At 33.3% G+C, this 17,977-nt stretch overlaps 4 protein-coding genes across 4 annotated transcripts; 2 read left to right on the forward strand and 2 right to left on the reverse strand.

Annotated features, from left to right (window-relative positions):
* The first annotated feature begins 5,672 nt into the window (after positions 1 to 5,672).
* LOC8264621 (protein SOB FIVE-LIKE 4) lies at positions 5,673 to 6,690 on the forward strand. Its single transcript, XM_002514499.2, has one exon. It carries the CDS (start codon positions 5,983 to 5,985, stop codon positions 6,421 to 6,423), a length of 441 nt encoding a protein of 146 aa, XP_002514545.1. The 5' UTR covers positions 5,673 to 5,982; the 3' UTR covers positions 6,424 to 6,690.
* Positions 6,691 to 7,772: 1,082 nt separating this feature from the next.
* Positions 7,773 to 10,210, reverse strand: LOC107260907. The gene is made up of 2 exons (XM_025156591.2): positions 9,709 to 10,210; positions 7,773 to 9,156 (listed from the first exon to the last, which is right to left on the reverse strand). Exon 1 carries the CDS (start codon positions 9,876 to 9,878, stop codon positions 9,729 to 9,731), a length of 150 nt encoding a protein of 49 aa, XP_025012359.1. The 5' UTR covers positions 9,879 to 10,210; the 3' UTR covers positions 7,773 to 9,156; positions 9,709 to 9,728.
* Positions 8,002 to 8,603, forward strand: LOC8264622 (serotonin N-acetyltransferase 2, chloroplastic). Its single transcript, XM_002514500.4, has one exon. The coding sequence runs from the start codon at positions 8,002 to 8,004 to the stop codon at positions 8,575 to 8,577; it is 576 nt and encodes a 191-aa protein (XP_002514546.2). The 3' UTR covers positions 8,578 to 8,603.
* A 357-nt stretch (positions 10,211 to 10,567) lies between the features above and the next one.
* On the reverse strand, positions 10,568 to 16,042 carry LOC8264624 (chaperonin 60 subunit beta 4, chloroplastic). Its single transcript, XM_002514502.4, has 14 exons — positions 15,767 to 16,042; positions 15,543 to 15,668; positions 14,705 to 14,842; positions 14,350 to 14,445; positions 13,964 to 14,206; positions 13,652 to 13,886; positions 13,210 to 13,379; positions 12,613 to 12,690; positions 12,456 to 12,527; positions 12,264 to 12,368; positions 11,907 to 11,999; positions 11,717 to 11,809; positions 11,175 to 11,301; positions 10,568 to 11,078 (listed from the first exon to the last, which is right to left on the reverse strand). Exons 1-14 carry the CDS (start codon positions 16,037 to 16,039, stop codon positions 11,035 to 11,037), a joined length of 1,893 nt encoding a protein of 630 aa, XP_002514548.3. The 5' UTR covers positions 16,040 to 16,042; the 3' UTR covers positions 10,568 to 11,034.
* Between the last annotated feature and the right edge of the window lie 1,935 nt (positions 16,043 to 17,977).

Genomic DNA, 17,977 nt, shown 5'->3' on the forward strand with positions numbered 1-17,977 from the left:
TAACAGCCCCCTTTTAAGCTGGAGAGGACTGAGAAATATCCAGGAGTCCCAGCTTGGAGAGCATGACATTATGCCTGGTGGAGGAGAGCTGTTTGGTTAATATGTTTGCAAGCTGCTAATGAGAAGGCTCTGTAGAAATAAAACCTGCCTTTAGTTGATTCCTAACAATATGGCAATCAATATCCAGATGTTTGGTTCTCTCATGAAAGACTGGATTTGATGCTATATGAAGGGCAGCCTGGTTACCACAATGCAGAGGAATAGGGAGCTGTACAGGAAAGTAAAGGTTAACTAGAAGATATACAATCCATTGAAGTTCACAAACAGTGGAGGCCATACTCCTATACTTTGCCTCAGCTGAAGATCTGGATACAATGTTTTGCTTCTTGGTCTTCCAAGAAATGAGCGAGGAACCAAGAAAAATGCAGAAACTAGTGAGAAATTTTCTGGTGTCTGGACAAGAAGCCCAATCAGCATCACAATAAGTTGTAAGAGTACAAGTAGAGGCAGCAGGATAGAATAAACCTTGAGAAGAACAACCCTTGAAATATCTGACAAGATGAATAGCAGTATCCCAGTGAATTTGGCTAGGTTTACTCATGTGTTGACTAAGTTGTTGAACAACATGACTGAGGTATGGTCTAGTCAGATTCACATATACAAGCCTGCCAACCAGTCTTCTATATCTTTCAGAATCAGAAAAGTCAGGATCATCAACAGAGACTAGTTTGATGCCTGAAGGTACAGGGACACCTGCTGGTTTAGCATGAGATAGACCTAAATCCAGAATTAAGTCTCTGATATATTTCTACTAGGAGAGAAAAGTGCATGTAGTTGATCTAGCTATCTCCAAGCCTAGAAAATACTTAGCATGTCCTAAATCTTTAATGGTAAATTGTGCATCCAAAAAAGACTTAAGTTGCTGGATCTCAGAATTAGAATTACCTATGACTAATACATCATCAACCTAGATTAACAAAATAGTAAAAATGCCACCAGAAGACTTAACAAATAGACAATGATCATGAGCTGACTGAGAAAATCCAAAATTCATCAAGGCAGTAGTGAACTCCTTGTTCCATTGTCTAGAGGCTTGTTTAAGACCATATAAGGATCTTTTAAGTTTACAAACTTGACCCTTTTGAGCTTTAGAATACCCTAGAGGAGGCAACAGATACAAATCTTCATCTATAAATCCATGAAGAAAAGCAATGTTAATATCAAGTTGATATAAAGGCCATTGTTTGATGGTTGCAATAGCAATAAGTAATCTGACCATGACTAACTTAGCTACAAGAGAAAAGACCTCAGTATAATCCTCTCCTTCAACCTGACTAAAACCTTTGGCAACCAATCTTGCCTTGAACTATCAACAGTACCATCAGCATGTCTTTTAATTTTAAATACCCATTTGGAGCGTATGGATTTCTTTCCTTTGGGTAAAACAGTCAAATCCCAAGTATGATTGGATTCTAAGGCACTTAATTCTTAATCCATGGTTTCTACCGACCTAGGGTCTTTCTGAGCAATAGTAAAAGATGCAGGTTCAGAATCCATAGATACATGAGCCACAAAATCTTTATAAGAAGAAGAAAAAGATAGGAAAGGGGTTGAGTTTGCAATGGCAAGTTCTGAAGAATGTCTTTTTGAAGGTTGAAAAGAGACATAATAGTCTTTAAGGTAACTAGGTAAATGAACAGTTCTAGGTGGAGGCGTAAAAGAAGGAAGAGGAATGCAAGTGGAATGAAAAGTACTAATATCAGGATCAACAACAATATCTGTATTAACAGGAGAATTAATAGGAAAACTTGTAAAATCATCATTTTCATGTGAAACAGTAGGTAAACAATCAACATAATTTTCAGAACTGTCATCTTCAACAAAAACAGGAAAACAAGTATCATTACTATTGGTTTTGACAGAAGAAAAAGGAAATATATTTTCATGAAAAACAATATCTCTACTAATAAGAATAGTATGTGAATCCAAATCATAAATTTTATAAGTCTTTTGCCCTGGTGGATAACCCAGAAATATACATTTGATAGCTCTTTTGTCAAACTTGGACTTATTTAGTTGAGTATTTGTAGCAAAACATAAACAACCAAAAACCTTAAGGGAATAATATGGTGGTGATTTCGAGAAAAGCAAAGAATAAGGTGATTTCCAGCCAAGAGCAGATGAAGGTAGTAAATTTATGAGATAGGTTGATGTAAGAATACACTCTCCCCAGAATTTTGATGGAAGAGAGGCATTGAGTTTAAGAGCTCTAGCAACTTGAAGAAGACGCTTATGTTTTCTCTCAACAACTCCATTTTGTTGTGGAGTATAGGGTGTACTTCTTTGATGAACAATGCCCTTTCTTGACAAGTATTCAGCTAAGGTGGAGTTTATGAATTCTATGCCATTATCAGTTCTTAATATTTTAACAGAGGTCTGAAACTTTTTTAATGAAAGCACAAAAATTCACAATAGTTTTAGGTACTTGAGTTTTATCTTGCAACAAGTAAGTCCATGTACATCTGGTATAGTCATCTACAAAGGTTAGAAAATATATAGCACCACTTAAGGACTTTTGCTTGAAAGGGCCCCAAAGGCCGGCATGTAAAATTTCAAAAGCAAGAGAAGTTGTAATCGAACTATTTGAAAAAGATAATCTTTACTGTTTAGCAAGAGGACACACAGTACAAATGTGATCTTTTGGTTTCTTTACATTCAGTTCTGAAATATGAGAACTTTAATCAAAAGAAGGATGTCCTAGTCTAGAATGCCAAAGAAGACAGCTTTGATCATTCATGCAACTAAAGGAAACATCCTTATTTTTATACAAACTTTTGGCAGTATTATTAATAGGTAAAACAAAAGAAGATATTACTTGTTGCAGTAATTCTATAGTGAAATGAAAACTTGAGGCATCTATCTTATATAAACTAGCTTGTTGTCTGCCAACAACAACAATTTGATCACCCCGCTGGTCCTGGAAAACACAGCCAAGAGGATAAAATGTCACCTTGACATTGTTATCAAAAGTTAATCTACTAACAGAAAGTAGATTATATTTAAAAACAGGAACAAACAAAACATTTTTCAATATAAATTTGGAATTTAAAACCACAGATCTTGTGTGAGTGATATTAGTACGGGTCTCATTTGGCAAGAAAATAGATGATGGTTTTTTTAAAGGTTTAGGCAAATTCAAATAGTGAAAATTGGCAGCCATATGATTTGTAGCACCTGTATTTACAATCCATATAGTTACACCATGTACATTTGCACATAAATTAGAATAGGCAGTAGAATTAGCAAAATCCATCTCCATATTTCCTTTGCCCTTCATGAACTTTTGAAACTCTTGTTGTACAACAGAGCTAACAATCTTACTAATGTCATTCATTTTAAAACCAATATCATTCTCCTCATCAAAAGGCGTCTCCATAGATTCTTTCTCAGAAACATATGCTGCAAACCTGCCTTTGTTTCCAACTTGACTTCATTTTCCAGAATTCCTCCCAAAATTCTTTGAAACTTCATAAGCATCTCTCAGCTTTTTATACCACTCAGGATAACCAATTAGCTTAAAGCACTCCTCCTTAGTATGGCCGTTCTTTTTACAGTAATTGCAAAATTTGTTTGGATCTTTTAGCCCTTTGGTTTCTCCTTTCCTTGTAAATTGATCAGTTTTCACCATCATTGCTGCATCTTCAATTAGTCTAGAAGCAGAATTAAAAACAACTTTCTGCTTTTCATCTTTCAAAACGAGTGCATAAGCCTTATTTGTACTAGGCATGGGTTCCATCATCAACAAATTACTTCTTACAGTTTTAAAAGAATCATTTAGCCCCATCAAGAATTGCATTATCTTATTTCTATTAGACATCTCAGCTAGTCTTCTATTAACATCACAGGTACATTTATTGCAAGAACATGAAGGTATAGGGGCTAATTCACTAAATTGATCCCATAATTTCTTCAGCTGAGTGAAATAGAGTGCAACAGACTTGTTGTCTTGCTTAATAGAACTAATTTCCCTCTGTTTGAAACTCCAAAGGTCCATTACATTCTCCAAATCTCTCTTGAATTTCTTCCCACAGTTCCTTGAGTTTCTTGCGTACATGAAGCCTTCTGATAAATCCTTTGCAATAGAATTCAGTATCCAAGACATAACCATCCAATCTTGCCTTTTCCAAACTTTATATTCCTTTGAGTTACTAGGAGGAGCTACTATATCACCAATTATAAACCCTAGCTTATCTTTTGCCCCTAGAACAATTTCTATGGAACGACTCCAAGAAAGATAATTGTTCCTATTGAAGAGTGTACTCACAAGAAAAGCCTCATTATTTCCAGTTGATTGATTTGATTCTTCAATTTCTAGGATTTCTGGTGTCTCCGAATTGATTTCAGTTGCCATTGTGAAAAGTAAGCAGAATTGAAAAAGTAAAATCAAAAAGGTAAACACAAAGATTGTGAATAAGATGAAAAGAAGAACAAATCAAAGAATCTTAATATCAGAAATGCTCTAATACCATGAAAAACTTGAATTCAAGTTCAATATCAATCAAGAATTGAGAGAATAGAGTAAAGTTATGTTTTTCGTCTATTTCACATTCATAAAACTTAATGAGAGTTTTAACTTATATACTAACTATAAGACAAAAATAACTTTCCAGCTCAGCTAATTTTGTTATAACAGAATTGTTATAACTAACTATAAAAAATACACTGTACACTGTGCTACATTATACTAATACGAAGTGCTGGACAAGAGTGGACATCCCTTTTTCTTTTGTAATAAACTTGAAAATTTCAGGCAGAAGCCTTGTCTACACAATCTGCATCCAAGAAAACGAATAGGACAAGGAGACTTACCATCCAGTTAGTAGGTCACAGGTGGCAACAGGTTAACTTGTTAAATGTGAGGACATGCTAAGTTGGCCAAAGAAATGAAAGTAGGATGGAAGCAATGGCCTACTCAATGATGGACAAGGCCTGCTTAACTCTTTCATGTGTAACAGCATTTAATTGAAAATACAGCAGGTGAGTTAAAGGAAACTGACAGAAGGCACAGAACAAGGTAAAACAATGCAGCAAGACATTCATATATCATATACTTAGTAGATACAAAATAGCTAGCTAGCTGTAGCTAGTCTTCTAAGTTACTTGATTTCTTTTTGTTTAGGAACTTCTTCTTAGAAGAGTTAGAGTCTCATAAATCCATAATACGGTAAACCAAGACGGACAAAAGACATGAGCCAATTTTACATGAGACTTAAAACAGAAAGATAAGGACAGTAAAGCTCAAGTAAAATGACCTTTACCCAATCTCACTCCGTCCGGATACAAAATGCCAAAACCCAGTTGGTTTATCTGCAAATTTTCCAAAGAAAGAGGCTGCCCTTTTGTTGATGACAAGACAGAGAATTAAAGATGTGAAATAAAAGCCTAGTGAAGGCTAATGTTGTAACCTATATAAGAAAATGGGTCACACATACTGGTTTTGGAGTGGGGCTCACCTGTACTGCTAGCTTCAAATCTGCTCTTGATTTATGAAATGCTCAGAGAAGTAAAGTTGGTAATTTTTCAGGTGAAACTGAAAGGTGTAATGACAAAATGAGCTACCCCAGTGCTTTACATTTAAGAACTTGGTTTCTTGTCCTGTTTTATCCAACAAATTTCCCTTCTTAATCACCATAACCAGTCCTCTAGTGATTCAACCTAGAGAAATGGTGGTGCCAGGATTGACAGGTGGTGAAATTTGCTCCGGCAATTGAATAATGAAGGATTTGTGTTCAGTGTCAGAGAGGGGTCTCTTTACCCCATGTGTGGGAAGATGCTCGTGATCAATGGTGAAAGACAAAAGATATAAAGAACTTCCAAAGGGGATATTCAACACTATAACATCCATCTACTTTATTGAAACTTTGTTCTCTTTGTTTGTTGTGCTGTATTTCTTTTTTCTATATTGCTCTTCTAGCTACAGCAATGGAGGCTTCTAGAATCCTAGGATGTAAAGAGGAAGACAGTGGGACTAGCGACACTGAGTCTGGGTGGACAACCTATATTGCCTCCCCATCTCAAGAGAACCGCCGCCGCCACCATGATGATGACGATCACAACACTTGCAATAAAGCAGATTTCAAAATGGGCAATTGTAGTTATGATGATGGAGGTGGTGAGAGTGATGACTCCATGGCCTCAGATGCCTCGTCTGGCCCATGTCATCATGAATTTCCATGTAAAAGCAATGAAAGAAATGTCGGCACAGGAACTACTAAATATTCATCAAGAGAAAAACTTCACAGACAGGTTAAGCAAAAAGATGGAGCAAGGCCATGGATCAAAGTAGAAAAACAAGAATTAGTACCAGAGGCAAAGAGTGCTGCCAGTCACATTCATGGCGGAACCAAGCCAAGGACCAAGTAAGAGGAATTATGCTCCTAAATTTTCACTTATCCTAAATGCTACGTACTTTTTTCTGTGTCTTTCCTGCTACTGCTCCTCATATGACTAGAAGCAGAGTGAACTCCATGCTACTGTTTGAGATTCCAAAAACTGAATGTGAATGTCATTAGTCGTTGTCTAAAAGCAAAGATGCCAAACATATTCCATGCACTAAATTCTTTGTTACTTTCTCAGTTCTCCTTGGAGAATATTGGCAAGACCATGAAGCAGACACCCATGTCGACATTTGCAATCCTGCGATATACATGCAAAATTAGAGATTAAAAAGAAAGTAGCTTGAAGAAATAAATTATATTATAAAAGTAATATATTTTATAGAAGAATAAAAGTAATATATTTTATAGAAAAATAACTAAATAACATATATAATTAGCTAATCTAACATTCAGTTATATTAATAAATTATTAAAATTAAAATAATATTTGTTGGTATAAGTTTATAAGGGTTCGTAAACCCATGATATATTAATGTGAGTCAATAATATGGAGTTTTACTATAACACTAATTCGGTAATCTAACATTATTCAGTTTATTTTTTAATCATCCACAATTAATTTGCTTAATTTTAATTAATATATTAATTTTTTATATCTTTTACTTTCTTAGATTGCTACTCAATCTATATATAACTTTCAATTATTTATATAAAATAGGAATTATATAAATGATATTCAAAATGGTTAAATACCATTAATTAAATTTTAAAAATAAATAAAATTAATATATTCTGTTCATCCATAACATAAGTACTATATATAATTAGTTAATCTAATATTTAATTATATTAACGAATTATTAAAATTAAAATAACATCAATTGTTGTAGATTTATAAAGCACCCTACATCCATGATATATAATAACATATATAAAAATAGAAATATCTTTTAAAAATCAGGACAGTTTTTCCGGCATTTTACTTGCAAAGCTATGTTTTTCAGTTAATACAGTTATTTACAAATTGAGTTAATTTAAATTAATAAATTAGGAAATAATTCTTATTTTAGAAAAAATAGAGCTTTTATGTGACATGAAAGTGGCCTTGTATACGCTTCAAATCATTTTCAATACCAGAAAAATAGATCGGCTAGGAAATAAATTAGGATCAGGGATAATAAAACTGACCTTAAGAAAAATAATTACAATCATAATAAGTAAATTAATTAAAATATTATTGGAATCATCTTAATAATTAGAAAGTTACATGTACTTTTGTTGGTTTATTTTTTTTGTTACAGAATAAAATAGGCTAATTTATTTTAGAAATTGTATTATCCAATTTTTTTTTTTAAAAAAGAATAAAAAGAAAAATACTATAAATTGTCAGGTATAGACATTGAAGAAAAAACTTTTTTCTTTTTCCTTTTACATTTTCAGCTGCAGCAGCCCCACAAATATCCCGCGCAATCTAGAAGATAACGGTAAAACAACAGCCACAAGTTCCAACTTCAAACCATACCCATAATCAGCCATTATCAATCAGCACCATCACAGACCTCCTTACTATAGAAGACGAAGCAAGAAGCAAACTTACAAGACAATGCTTCTGCGTGGCATTATCTCCAATCCTCTCCCTTCTCTCCACCTCAAGACCTCCCTTCTTCCCCACCAATTTGCCCCTGTTTCCATCCCGTCCACCTTCACTGTGAGTAACAAATACTCCATCTCCGACGAGGCCCTTGAGTCTCGAGGCTTCCTTCTACGCCGCACATTCTCCGACCTCAATCTAGACCACCTCAACTCCGTCTTCGTAGCAGTCGGGTTCCCCAAGCGGGATCCTGAGAAGATCAAACTCGCATTGGAGAACACGAGCTCCCTCCTTTGGGTTGAACACAAGAAGACTCAGAAGCCTGTTGCATTTGCTAGAGCAACAGGGGATAATGTTTTCAACGCCATTATTTGGGATGTGGTGGTTGACCCTTCCTACCAAGGCATTGGGTTAGGGAAGGCTGTGATGGAGAGACTAGTAGAGGAGCTATTAGAGAAGGGGATTGTCAACATTGCTTTGTATTCGGAGCCACGAGTGCTCGGGTTTTATAGGCCTTTGGGGTTTGTTGCGGATCCTGATGGGATCCGAGGAATGGTGTATTCTAGAAAACAGAAAAAGAAGAAATAATACAGAATGATCTTTTTTTTTTTTTCCTTCCTAGTCCTTTAATACTATTTGGTACATACTAATAAAGTTCTGATTTTTGGGTTCATTTGGTGATGATGGTAGCATTGTGAAACTCAGTTTTGATGATACCCCGGTCACTAATGGCCTCCTTTGACGAGTCTTTGACTCTTTCTGATATATATGGCAGTAGTTTAGCTCCCCAAATTGGAGTTCAAACATGCAACGCAAGCTTTAAATAGGCATGCATGCTTGAGCACTTGCAAATCACTTCCAACTTCTAACAGATGATCACAACCCAAGAATGCAAATGGGAGCCACAACAAGAAAGACTTTTGTTAATTCTCCTAACAGATGCAGGCACAGAATTAAAAAGCAAACAAACCCAAAAAGATTTTGGTGAAGGAGGACATGGCAATTCAAAAAGAAATTAGTTTCCTTTTGCCTTTTATTGTTGAAAGCTGGAAGAAGTACAACATTTCTCTTTGATATACATACAAGTGAGGTCTAGAATTGCCTCTACAACTGCAAATGCCCAGCTTTTATTGAGAAACATATCAAAAGATTTTCAAACTTGAGCACCTAAAACAATACATGAAAAGAAGCACAAGTCACTATTTATTTCATTAATTTGTTGGTACATTCAATCATATCAAGCTATAATGGATTAAAAATGACAATATCTGGCTGTTAAACTAGAAGATAATGGACATAGAGAGTAAAAACAAAAAAAAAACAAAAAAGAAAGATTCAGATTTAGATTGGATCCATAAAATCTGATCAAGAATTATCTCCATCAACTTTCAAGAAGGGAATTCTACATATTTATTTGCAATTACTGGATAAATTGCAACTTAATAAAATTGGAGGCAGATCACATGGCACATGAATTTATAAATATAAACCAAAACTTAATAAATACAACATTAAAATTGAACAAGAAAAATGAAGCAAAAACCAAAACCCAAAAAAATATTATAAATTTAATATTCTGAAGTAACTCCTAGGCTAAAAATTATCACTATTTTTATTGACTGGCAAGCTAATTGATGAATAAAAGCCTTCAATTATTATTTTCAAGAGAAAAACAAAGACAAAGAAAGAAATGAGATAAGAGAACGTGATACTGTATACCTTTTGGATAATAAGGAGATTCAAGAAACATCCTTGGCATTATGAAGAAAAGCAGCACTGCAAAGAATGGAAGCAATGAAAGCAAAAATACTAAAACCTATCATTAAAGAAAAACCTGCCACCATCAAATCCATTATGCACTGCAAACTTAAACCCATCAAGAATACCATATTCTTCTTCTTCTTCTTCTTCTCCTCTCTGTTTCTTGTCTTATATATATATATACACACAACAGCAACAAAACCCCAAATATCTGAACTGGGTTTTTTCTAATTTTAGCTCAATTTTCTTGATTCAAAGAAATAAAAGATCCTTTCTCCATCCCCACAATATAAAGCCATGATGAGAGAGAGAGAATTAAGACATGTTTTTTTTGTTTTCTTTTCACTTTGTGAAGGTTTTAGCAGGCTGGTAGTTTCTGTTTTTGTCAATCTTGGGCCGTTCAGGCATTATCTTATGGGCTGATATGGGACTAATTGGGCTTTCCCTTCTCAAAGGATGGATGGACATGGAGGTGATGAAACCAATAAAACCTGCAGAGAATTTTATCCAGACAGGTCGATAAGATTAGGTTATCTTTGTTCCTCTACTTGTTTGTTGTTATTAGGCTCGTAAGAGTAATGCAAGAAGAAAATTTATCAGTTGGGAATCATTTTCTTGGGAATTCAATAGGACCATGAGTCATACTTGATCAGGTCTCTGCACACTCCATATTTACTTGGCTTGTTTCTAGCAATAACTCTAGTAAATGCAACTTGCCATCCACAAGTTGCACCATCTTGTTATCGATGCAGTGCATGCACACAAGCCCAGCTTATTAGAACAACAGTGTCTATTAGGAGAAAAAGAAGAAGAAAGGGAAACAAAAACCAACTTTCTTATAGGTAACATCTAAGGAAATAACATTGTTGATTTGCCAGAAAGAGAACTTCCTCAGATGGTACATATACACAAGCCTTTCTACAGCATTATAGTAAACAGATAGAGCAAATTTATGATACATATAATACTAGTAATTTTTAGAATTTAACATTTCCTTGGAATATTTACTCTGTCACAAGCTAGTTGTATAATTATTATCAATGATTCTTTCTTATTGTGCAACCACCTTATCCTGGCGCATTACCCTTCTTTCTGCAATGCCAAATGGAAGAGTAAATGCTTTGCTTTTGTTCAGAGTAAACCACAAATTCCCTGGACTCAGATCGGATCTTGTACAGCTACCGGCGAGTTTATCAGCACCACTGAAAGCTTGTTGTGTCACTTGCATGGGTTGCTGCTTATTCCCTTGACGTGAAGCTGAAAGAAAAGCTAACTGAGGCATTTTTACAAAGTCTGTCGCCCCAACTGCAAGCCCATTGGTGCAATACCTGAGTCATTAAACAACAGAAATTAGGCACCGTTTATATTAGATGGACAGCTAAAGGTAACATGAAAGCCATTATATATGGTGGGGATGGACTTACTTGGTTTCTTTGGCATTGGTTTTCTTATTGGTAGTGGTTGTGGTACCTTAATTTCGACTACAACTGCATCAGAAGTAATAAATGTTTTCGCTACTGATGCAGCATTCTCCAAACAGCATCTAACTACCTGCCCCAGAATTTGATTAAGCATGGCAATCATCAGAAAGAAGAATGGTACTTGCATGAAGTCAAATGTGCAAGAATAAATCCTCTTGAAATGCATTATAATATTCTTCTCAGCTGATATTCTGTTGAGAATTGTACTTGCATGAAGTCAAATGTGCATCCAATCTAAATGCATTAGACACAACTTCCTTTCAGCTAAAATCACGCACTGACTAATGTATGCCTTAATACATGCACTATATGAATGATACTGCTACTTGTATATATAAATGATCAAGTTATATGTATTATGGCTGCACTACTCTAAAGCTCTGCAGAACTGGAACAAATTAGCATCCATTATCCATGACTATCAGGCAAAATGGTTATGTATAAGATCGTGGAATTTTTTAGATGAGTCAAATGATTAATGATACCTTTGTTGGATCTATAATTCCTGCACTTATCAAATCCTCATATCTGTCTCTTGCAGCATTATATCCATATCTTGGATCATCATTTGATAGAATCTACAATTTCCAAGATCAGAACAAATTCAGAGATCCAAGAATCTCAAGTTTCAACTTTGCCATCTAAAGAATAAATTAGGAACTAAAGTGAAAAGACCTGGTTTATGACAATGTTGCCATTTACTCCTGCATTCTTGGCTATCAGTCTCGTAGGATAACTCAAAGCCCGTTTGAAGATCTCAGCTCCAATCTGCATGAATACATGTATAACGAGATAACAATGGTAATGATTGTTTGAACAGGTCGATATCTAGGATAGAATATGCAGAACGTAAGATAAAATATAGTATGATATCTTTGTACAAATGGAAAAACATGAACCATTGATGAATGAAATTCGCAAACTACTCGCTTCCAATTGGTCAATCAAGATACTCATATCTAATCATATTGTTCACACTTTGAGTGGGAATAGATAAAAATAAAAGAAAACAAGGAGGCTATAGGAAGGTACCTTTTGTTCTTCGTTGTCCAAAAGTTCTTTAATAGCATCAACTTTAGTGGATAGCCTCAGAAGGCTACACCCACCACCAATTACCACGCCTTCCTCAATTGCTGCCTGCAATATTCAACCTAGATGCTTATTATTTATGATCAGCAAAAAATACCAAAGAAAGATCAAGAGAAGCAACCAGAAATCAGAAACCTTTGTTGCATTTAAAGCATCTTCAATCCGCAGTTGTTTATCCTTTAACTCAACTTGCGTTTGTGCTCCTACCTGTGATTTTTGATAAATCAAAAAGTCTTCAGATTTTCACATTTTAATTCGCAAAACTTGCTCATCACCCTAAGCGCTTGACTACCTGCAGAATGGCAATTCCTCCAGATAATCTTGCTATCCTTTCATTCAGTATTTTCTTTTGAAAATTTTCTTCAGTATTCTGAAAACCAAGAGACAAACAGTGTTGGTATTTTTAGGTAGACTATGCATTAGATCTTTCATAAACTAATTAATGAACAGCATTGGTCGTAACTAAGCTGCAAACTCCCATTTGTATCCTGACACTCTAGTTCCTAAGTGAGAGTTTTAACCAATTGCAAAAACTTTGTTTCCTCTCTGAACAAATGCATTCTTATTCCTGAAACTGTAAAACTCCTACTAATCTAGGAAGCAGATTGCATCAAAATTAAAGCACAAAAGAACCCTTTTTGAATCTATTTCCTATGTTTCTTTGCTAAGTGATTCCAGTGAGACTAAGGTTGACAAACTATTCATACCAACTTAACAGCCAAACTTGTCCTTAGACATGCTAATTCGGTAAGGCATTTTTATAGCTTATATCATTGCATTAATGAAGTCAAAACCATCTAACTTGCAGTCTTGCATATCTTGTCTGCATGAATATATTTGTCTTTGTACCCCATAATGACAAAGATATTATTAGAAAAGGCAGATGCACCTCAGCAAGACCGCGGATCTGAGAAACCCTCTTCTGAACAGCTGCTTGAGTGCTCCCGTCAGTAACTATAAGTGTAGAATCCTTTGTTATCACAACTTTGGTGGCAGAGCCTAAAACCTCCTTGCCAACCTTTTCCAGAGTCAGCCCCATCTCATCTCTGATTACAGTGGCTGCAAAACATCCGAAGAGCTTATCATGTATGTGCAAAACCAATAAACACCATAAGAAATTATTAGATATAAAATAGTTATCTATTCTATACAATTTAATTTTTCCATGAGTTGGAAATAAATATACCGTCACATAAAGGACTGCTTTAATAATACTGACAACTTTTATTTGCTATTCTATGCTAATATTCACAAATTTTCTATTTGGTCAAGATAATATGATTGGTTAATGAAATTCACAAGCGAGAATATATTGAGTCCAAATCCACTACCTCCTGTCAAGATAGCAATGTCATCTAAATAGTGGCCCTTGCGCTCACCAAAGGCAGGAGCCTTTATAGCAGCTGCCTTCAGTGCACCCCTGAGTTTGTTCCTAATAACTGGAGCCAAAGCTTCCTGCTCAATGCCCTCCGCAACTACCACAATGGGGTACTTCTCTTTAACCGCATTGTCCAATATTTTAAACATCTCCTTTGGATTTGTTATTTTTTTGTCCACCAGAAGTAACTGCAACCAAACAATTCATTCTTTAATCACTTCACAGAAAGAACATCCTCGACTATATAACAGCGTTTGGTTGCTACCTTGCAATTGTGGAACTCTACTGTCATTTTCCGTCGATCAGTAACGAAGTAAGGAGACAAATATCCACGATCAAATTGCATCCCTTTTACAATTTGTAGATTGTTGTCAATATACTCTCCTTTTTCAATTGTGACTACACCTCTCTTTCCCACTTCCCGAAGAGCATCAGATATCATTTTTCCCACAGCATAATCATTCCCAGCACTAACTGCAGCAACAGCCTCAATCTCATCATCCTCAACCTGCAATATAGTTCTAGCCAATGGTTAGTGTTCTTACAGACATAGAAGAAGCATCTCTGCTCCTCACTTTACATGCTTTTAATCTACTTCTATTGGATCTTATATGTTCTAGGCAAATGGGAGGGAGAAAAATAAACATTCACCTCTCTAGACATCAATTTGAGTTCAGAAACAAGGGCTTTTGAGGTTCTCTCGATCCCACGAGCAACTTGGACAGGATTCATGCCAGCTGCAATCACCTAGAAATTGAGTTATCTTTAATATAAAAAGTTTACAGAACTTCATATTAGTTTGAATAAAAGATGTCCATGAAGGAGATAGAAATTGATAACAAGGGGACATTTGAGGATTTAAATCAGAACAGCCTTTTCCAGCTTGTTCTAATTTTATTGTTTCAACATTAGCTTCTCTTAAACATGTAGAAAAGTAAGATCTTTCAGTTCTTGAACCATCAGAGTTCGGACTTTTTTTGTAAGAGACAGTGCAATATTGTCATACCTTCACACCCTCAGCTATTAAACCATGAGCCAGAACTACAGACGTTGTGGAACCATCTCCAGCAAGGTCGTTTGTTTTTGCGCCAGCTTGTCTCACCAGTTTCACTCCAACATTCTCCAAAGGATCCTCCAACTCAATCTAAGTATTAAAAGAGCAATTTGATTAGAAGAAAAGCACTTGACAGAAAACTAGAAGAGCAGTTCTCCTCTATATCAACAAAATCATTTCCACAAATCTTCTTATGAGTATCCACATAAACAACCTATATCCATTAGAGGGTTTTCCTCTTTGTTTTTCTTTTATTTTTCTAATATATACTGTTTAAGAAGTCTAAAAGTTTCAGGGATTCAATTAACTTGAATTTTATTTAGTCAGCTCTTGTGTTTGGAAAGGCCACAAGTACTAGATTTCAATTCTTTCAATTTTAATTGTTTTAAAGACAAGGCATTTTGAAAGAAATAAAACATGCCTAAAAATGAAATGATTTTGCAGGAATTCAAATTCAATTGAACTCTTCCTGGGATTTATTCCGAGCAAGTGGAGTTTGAGGGAGTAGGATTGTTATTTGACATTGCTGACATTTGAAGCCCAGCGCCTACTTTAAGATAGACTCACATTCACCATTAGAGCAGAAAGCTTCTAATCTTCAATACAGAGTTTTATCAATTAAAAATCTCAAATTTGCAAGTTCTGACATTCTCAATGAGGACCCAAAAGCGATTGCAATCGAAATCTAAATCTTGATTTGTACAGTGTGTTCGTAAGACGAAACATGAAGATAAACGAGCAAATGGACAAGGCAATTGGCTAATAATGGGTAATTAGTTATGCAAAATACCTGCTTGAGAACAGTTTCTCCGTCATTAACAATCTTAGGAGGTCCATACTTATTTTCTAACACCACATTCCTTCCTTTAGGACCTAAAGTTACTCCAACTAACTCTGCCACCATACCTACCCCTGCCTGCACCAACCCATATCAAATCACAAAACAAACATAATTTATTAATACAAGCAGTTGCCTAACATGTATATATATAGAGAGAGACGTTTGAAGAGTACCAGAAGTTTCTTCGTAGCAGAACCATCATGGTTAAAGTAAATATCTTTGGACATGGCTTTGAGATATAACATAGAAGAAGAAGGTGAAGAGACCCTTTTGGGAAAAGTTTGGTTAGTGAAAGATATTGCAGAGATTGGAGTTGGCGACGGTGTTGCCATGATTGAAGTAACTTGCATGCGTTCAGTTTCTGTTACTGATAAAATAGAAGACAGTGTTTGGTTTTGATGGATAGATACTTTTCCCTTTGGAGGATAAGGAGTTAGAGGGAACATACAAACTTAACGGGCAAAAATATCTCAAGCAGTTGATTTTGGCGCTTCTATGCACCCGGCTACCCAAGTCTTTGTATTTTAATAAATTATAAAATTATCACTTATTTAATTAGATATTAATTAATATTTTATAATATTAAATAGTTAGTAGACTAAAAAAATAAAAATAAATTAACAATACGAATTTAAATCTATTATAAAATAAATAAATCAATATATTTTTATTATTTCTCATTTTTTAATTTTATATTATATTATTAATACAAATTATTATTACAGTTATTATTTTATTTTTATAATTTATTATATTTTATATTTATTTTTTATTATAACACTAAAATTAATTTTAAGAATATGTTAATATTTTTATAACAAAAATATTTATATTAAAAATAATAAAAATTTTAGTCAACATAATTAAACGTAAACATAAGAAAAAATTATTTTATGTTTCAAAAGAATAAAAATATTTTTTTCAAACATTATCTTAATAATTTAAATTTATAAAATAACTTGTAGGTTCATATATTGTAAATTATAGATTCATCATATACCTATATCTAAGGTTCATAAGTAATAGCTTAGAAAATCATAAATTAAAAAACAAATTCATATGTTAATAACAAGTTCACCAGTAAAAATTAATAAATATACACTTCATATTTAATAAATCTTACACTAATAATAGATGAAGATACAATTATAAATAATAAACCTAAAATTTATATTCAATATACCTTACACTAATAATATATAAATATACAATTTATAAGTAATGAACCTAAAGTTTATATTTAGTGAACCTAACACTAATAATAAATGAATATACACTTTATAAGTAATAAATAATAGATTCACATGTTAAAAATATGTTCATAAGTAAAGTTAATGAATATATACTTTATATTTAATGCATCTTATACTAATATAATTGAATATACAAATTATAAATAATGAACCTAAAATTTATGTTTAATAAATTTAATACTAATAACAAATGAACGTATACTTTATAAATAATGAATCTAAAGTTTATACTTGATGAACTTTACACTAATAATAAATGAATATATATTTTATAAATAATTAATATACCGTTTGTGCATAAAACAAATTAGTATTCATAGGTTAAAAACCAACATGTTCATTATCTATAAACTACAAGTTCATCAAATGTACACTTGAGGTTCATTTAATATAGTACACATATTAATATATATAGAAGAGTCATTTAGTCTCAATTAGTCATTTGTTGCACATAAGTAAGCTTATTAAATATTTTTTTAATCTAAATAAAATACTAAAATACGTTAATTAGTATGAATATACACTTTCATAAGTGATAAATCTAAAATTCATATTTAATGAACTTGACACTAATAATAAATAAATATATAATTTTAAAAGTAATGAATATATAATCTGTGCATAATACAAATCAGTATTCATAAATTAAAAAACAACAGGTTCATTATCTATAAACTACAAGTTCATCAAATATACACTTGAGGTTCACTTAATATAGTACATACATTAATATCTATTGAAGAGTCATTTAGTCTCAATCAGATATTTGTTCTCTATAATTAAGCTTATTAAATACTTTCTTAATTTTAATAAAATATTTAAAATATATTAATTAGTATGGAATGAATGGAGTAACTATTAATAAAATTTAAAATAAAAAATAATTAATATTTAACAAAAATAAAATAATTTTAAAATTTAATACTTAATAAAATTATTAATTTATCAAATATGAAACATAAATATTGTATTATGAAATTTATAATTATCGTTTGTAACATGATTATTTTATTATTCAAAAGACCAAAAATAAGAAGTTATATACAATTAAAAGAAATAAAGTCTTGAAAAATAAATATTACACGTGTGTAAGATGACCAAAATTCAAAATGTTGTGCGAGTCTAGGTCTA

This window comes from Ricinus communis, chromosome 4, assembly GCF_019578655.1.
Source record: "Ricinus communis isolate WT05 ecotype wild-type chromosome 4, ASM1957865v1, whole genome shotgun sequence".
Taxonomy (NCBI): domain Eukaryota; kingdom Viridiplantae; phylum Streptophyta; class Magnoliopsida; order Malpighiales; family Euphorbiaceae; genus Ricinus; species Ricinus communis.